The 5,583-nt window shown below is 39.8% G+C and overlaps 1 protein-coding gene across 1 annotated transcript; it reads left to right on the top strand.

Annotated features, from left to right (window-relative positions):
- Positions 1–1,923: 1,923 nt before the first annotated feature.
- On the top strand, positions 1,924–4,255 carry LOC104504898 (ESF1 homolog; the record flags this gene model as incomplete). Its single annotated transcript, XM_010157796.1, has 3 exons — positions 1,924–1,991; positions 3,214–3,360; positions 3,947–4,255. Coding segments are annotated over 3 exons (515 nt in total), but the record flags the coding sequence as incomplete, so codon positions are not given.
- Positions 4,256–5,583: the final 1,328 nt, after the last annotated feature.

Here is a 5,583-nt window from a genome sequence, read left to right as displayed (position 1 = left end):
TTCTTATCGTAGGTTTTACATTTATACATGTACAGAAAGGAGGGGACAGACACCCACAATGTATGTGGGGAGAGTGACTACGTCAGGAGAAAGAAAATTATCTGTGAATTCTGAAACTGAATTATTTTGAGCATGATGCAAAGTTTTTAGTGCTCAGAGTGATTTCATGTACCAAGCTGTTTTTATTAGCTGCACAGGGTCATAATAAGAAGTAAATGGGTTGATACTGGGGCCTGGTTCATGCCCATCTGCAGCAACAAAAGTGTCTGAAGGCTGAAGATACCTTCACTTACGTAATTCTCCATTGAGTGAAAGACAAGGGAAGATGACTTGAGGGCCCTTGTTTGGGGATGGGCGAGAAGTCCAGGAGATTTACTGGTTGAACTTGGAGAATTAATTGTCTTCACTTCGTATCTCTGCCCTGTTTCCTTTTCTGTGGTTTAGCCAGTTCTGGGATAATACAAAACATTTCATAGTTGTTGAAATCTTACGTAAGACATTTATTTCTCCCTTCTACAACCTAATGTAAATTGTGTAGGTTAGGGAACGAACAGTATTATATCTGAATTGGATTTTCTGGCACACTTTCTGGAACTACTCAATCAACAGGCTAGTTCTTGAGCAGATGACACTGCGCATCTGGATGGTCTGGTTTTCGGTGGTGGTGGTTTGTTTCTTCTAGAAATCTGCCTCCAGCTTGGAATCCATTTAGAAATAATCAAGCCAATAGTCAGTGGAGAAAAAAGTGTTCTTCAAGAAATGTGTCCTGTTCCAGAGTGTACTCTGTGCTATAACTTGACATTTTTCTGGCATGTTGGTATTGCTAGTCTGACAACAAATCTGGCTTAACAAAATGGAGCCAAATATCTTCCTTAGGAGTACCCCCAGGGGACTGTAATAAATTGCCTGGGAATGTAATTCCAGGCTCAAAGGTCAGAGTATGTGGTTCAGAAGGTAAAACCTTCTGCTCTTCCTGCTCCTTCTTGATCGAGGTCTACAAGCATTCCAAGGAGAAGGATTGGAATTTGTAGGATTTATAAATGGGCCTGTTTTCATTAAAAATTATGTTTGATTGATGACTTACGCTGTTACTGTTAATTATGTCTGTCTAATCAGCACAGTGTTTCTGGAGTAAATTCTGAGAGTAAGAGTGCCTCACCAGAAGAATATTTGATCTGAAAAGAGTCAATTGGATTTTCATTCCCATGATTCTGTTCAGGTCTTTTTTTGCAAGGGTTTTTTTTAATAGTGTGTCCAACAGCACAATATGGTCTTTGAGCCTTGTATCAAAATTTTAAAAACTGTTAAAACTGTTTCTTCTCTTTTTTTTTTTTTTTGGCATGGGGTTGTTTTGGGATTCTTTGGAGGTTTTTGTTGTTGTTGTTGTTTTGTTTTTTACTGCTGAGCTCATACTCAGCCGGCAGACGTGTGTTCTGGAGACAGAGGAGAGATGCACATTTGCTATTGATTGTACAGTATTTACCACATTGTCTACTTAAGTAGAAGAAATGGACAATTTGACAACTGCAGGACACTTCAATTACTTTTATTAGTATATAAACCAATTTCTCTTTAAAACACCCTGGGAGTGGAGTAATGGCCCATGTTTGTCTGCATTGTTGTGACACTTCTCTCTATACTCCATGAAAAATACAGTAAAACCATTTTTTTTTCTAACTGTTCTTTTTTGTTGACTTGTTAATGCCATTTGAATATTGCTGCCTCCTTAAATTGAACAAATATTCGGCAGGTTTTTATTGCTTTAAGTCCAGCTGTTTTTTTTCTTAACTCTTCAGCCTTTTCCCACATCTGGCATTTCAGTATTGATTACAAGAAAATGAGATGCTCTCAGAGATCCTATTCATAGGTAACTTATGTGCATACACTTGCATAAATGTGTGCATGTCCTACATTTCCACTTAGGTTTAAAGAAGAAGTCAGAATCAGTTGCAAGTACCTCAGAAGATGAAGATGAAGTTGAAAAACAGAAGGTAAAATGGTTTAAAATGTTACGAGTCACAGATGTTGCAATGCCCGAATTCTGCAGATATTTGTTATTTGAGTGGAACTACTGAATTCCATAGGATGACGATAGAATTAAACTGTATAATTTTAATAGTGAGAGGTTTTGGAATAAAAACTACCCAAGAAGAATGGTAGGTGGTCCATGCCTTGATGCCTTAAGATTGTGCCATGATATACTTCTGGAAGATGGTAGTTGAACACAGCTCAATAGAGCTAGGCATGCTGAAGTGTAAGGGCACAGAAGCCACACCGGTTAGTCCCTCTAGCTTTAAAGCTGTCCTGATGGGTCTGTGTGCGGGATGGTGCTGAACGTTTACTCTTAGCATCGGCATTGCACGAAACATTTGTGTCTTCAAACCTTGTCCTGTAGACGTTTAACATTGAATTGTTTGCTACCGTATGCTTGCTTTTCATTCTTTCTCAGGACAAGTTAACTAAATAAATGTATTAAATTCATGTGTGTTAACTTTGGTTTTGCTATATAAATATCAGTATAAAATTGTATCTGTTCATGATTTTAAGTTAACGCAGTTTTCAGATGTTTCAGTGTGGGTACTTAGACCTGATAAAAAGGAAATCAACTATTGTATTTAATATTACACCTCAGAATCTTAAAAGAATGTTGCTATGGATTAAATAATACTGCCCCAGCAGTCCTATTTCCAGTCATATGTATGTAGACTGGAGCACCTCTCCTAGGAAGAAAGGCTGAGAGAGTTGGGCTTGTTCAGCCTGGAGAAGAGAAGGCTCCGGGGAGACCTTATAGCACCTTCCAGTGCCTGAAGGGGCTACAAGGAAGCTGGGGGGGACTTTTTACAAGGGCCTGTAGTGACAGGACAAGGGGGAACGGGGTTAAATTGAAAGTGGGGAGGTTTAGATTGGATCTCAGGAAGAAGTTCTTCCCGGAGAGGGTGGGGAGGCACTGGACCAGGTTGCCCAGAGAAGCTGTGGATGCCCCATCCCTGGAAGTGTTCAAGGCCAGGCTGGATGAGGCTTTGAGCACCCTGGTCTAGTGGAAGGTGTCCCTGCCCATGGCAGGGGGGGTGGAACTAGATGGTCTTTAAGGTCCCTTCCAACCCCAACCAGTCTGTGATTCTATGACTCATACAGACTTTCTTAATGAGACGCTATCTTTCCCATAGAAAACTTAATTTCGTTGTGTACATGAACTGTCTTGTTTTGTAACAGGCTGAAATGGCCCTGCTGATGATGGATGATGAGGATGACAACAGAAAACATTTTAATTATAAGAAGATTGTGGAACAACAGAATTTGAGCAAGAAGAAAAAGAAACTTCTAATGAAAAAGAAAGAATTACTAGAAGATGACTTCCAGGTAATGGCGTACTCTTGATTTTGAGGCTTAGGTAGAACCTTTGTTAATATCAGTTATTTTCAGGACATACTTGGTGCTTTCCTGTCCTTCTCCTCCCTTACTCTCTCTGAAGGAGATGAACTTGAACTAGATCTACCTTTTTAGGGAGTTACAGGCTGTAACCATTCGAAAACCAAGAAACCCTCAGATAGGATGTAGAAGGAAACCGACTCATGCTCTGTGTAAAATACCAAGATACCATTTATACAGGGCCTTGCACATCTCATGGCCCAAAGTACTCACTGGTGTGTTTGTTGGGATGGTCACCCCCTGCAGCTTTTGTCCTGGTCAGTTCCCAACAACAAACCTTTCCTTGGCTGCCGAGAGGGGCATACGCAGCATTTGTACCAGCCCTCACTTGTCTCTTTTACCAATAATGTCTTCTGGCTCTCTGCTTCACACTCCCTGGGATTTTGTGACTGGAGCAGTTCCAGGAATGGTGAACAGTCTCAGGAACTGTGACTCCTTAAGCAGCTCATTGTGTTTTAAACGTTTTGCTGTCATGGGTAAAGGTTGCTGAAAATAAATCCTCTGTTTCTGCCTTCAGGTAAATGTTGCTGATACAAGATTCCAAGCCATGTTCACTTCTCCCCTGTTTAATTTGGATCCTTCAGATCCAAATTTCAAGAAGACAAAAGCAGTAGAAAAGATCTTGGAAGAGAAAGCTCGCCGAAGAGAAGAAAAGGAGCAAGATCTTAAGGGAGGAAGCAAGGGGCAGGAGAATAAGAAGGCAAAGAAAGGAGAGGTTGCTAAGAAAGCCATAGATCCTGCCTTGTCAATGCTAATAAAATCTGTCAAAAATAAAACCGAAGAGTTTCAGGCAAGGAAAAAGCAGAAATTCAAATAACTGGACTTTGGGTTTACTCAGACTTTACTTTAGTCTCAGTTCTAACTGGCAACGTCTATTAAAGTTACTCCAGCCTGCTGTGATTCCTATCGACCTAAAAATTCCCAGAAAGTCACTTAATTATGGTGGTGAGTTTTTTGAAGTAACTAGAGCAAAAAAACCACTCTTCTGGCACACCAAACTCTGTTTCGTGCCATTATTAAGAAACTATGCCTTGAAACCGTGTAAGGAAGGAATTGATGGTTTAGGGGCAGTGTGTTTTGTCTCCTGCTGTCTCTTAAAGACAGTGGAAGTGCTGAAGTTGGCTGCCAAAAGTAGTTGTAATTATGGTTGTATTCATAGTAAGAAACACTTCTGCGGAGGTTTGTTGCTGAGACTAAGTGGTCTTTGTGGGTTTAATTCCACAGAAGTTTGCAAAACGTATCTCTGTTGATAAAACCAGGAGAAATATAACTAAAAACAGAAGAAATTTTATATACAGTTTTTTGTATATTTTTAAAAGATTATGTATGTGCTTCATTAATTTCTCCTATAAATACTTGAAGACTTCCTGGATAATGGAACTAATTAACACAAATATTGCCATTTAGAAGCGTTTCGTTAATAGACGTTAGAAATAAATGTTTCAGTTTGCCCGAAGGAATTTTGGGCACTCTAGCTGTGTTTCCTCCTCCTGTGCCTAGATGGAGTTAAGTCAAATAAAACTTTTGGATGTTAACATTGCATTCCCATGAACACAGTTACTTGTACAGAGTTTTCCAGCAGTGCCAGTGTTAAAAAAAGAAGAATAAAGACAGAAATCCGAGGCAGATATAGATGGCCAAACAATGGCGTGTCTGAAATTGTTAGCGTCGGTGATGAAGGTATCAATGGTGCAGGAGAAACTACAGGAGGTGAGAAAAGATCTTCCTTCCCTGAGCGTGGGGATTGATTTGTCTGAAGTTTTGGGTTGGTTTGGGGCTTTTTTTGGAAGTGTTTGCTGTATCAGCTCTAATGGAAAGATAACGTTGTATCAAAAATGAATGAAAATTATAGAAACAAGGAGCCGAAAGGTAATTTGTCATTTTAAAGAAGCATTGTTAATTTCTAAGGTATTCTCATTTAAACAAAGATTTCCATTAAAACAGAGGTTGGAAACTGGATGGTCAAACCTCGTGTTTATATGAAGTAAATGTATCTCCGTAGGTAAAGGAGCTTACAGAAGACAGATGCAGCGCATGAGGGGACGTATACCTAATGGCCAAAGGAGTTAAAGGGTGAAAGACAGGTGGGGATGGGTTTTGCACGAGTGCCTTGCAACAACATGCCAGAGGAATATGTGCAGACCTCAAACATTT

The sequence above is a fragment of the Eurypyga helias genome, unplaced genomic scaffold (assembly GCF_000690775.1).
Source record: "Eurypyga helias isolate BGI_N326 unplaced genomic scaffold, ASM69077v1 scaffold400, whole genome shotgun sequence".
NCBI lineage: Eukaryota > Metazoa > Chordata > Aves > Eurypygiformes > Eurypygidae > Eurypyga > Eurypyga helias.
This window is presented reverse-complemented; position numbering and strand designations above follow the sequence as displayed.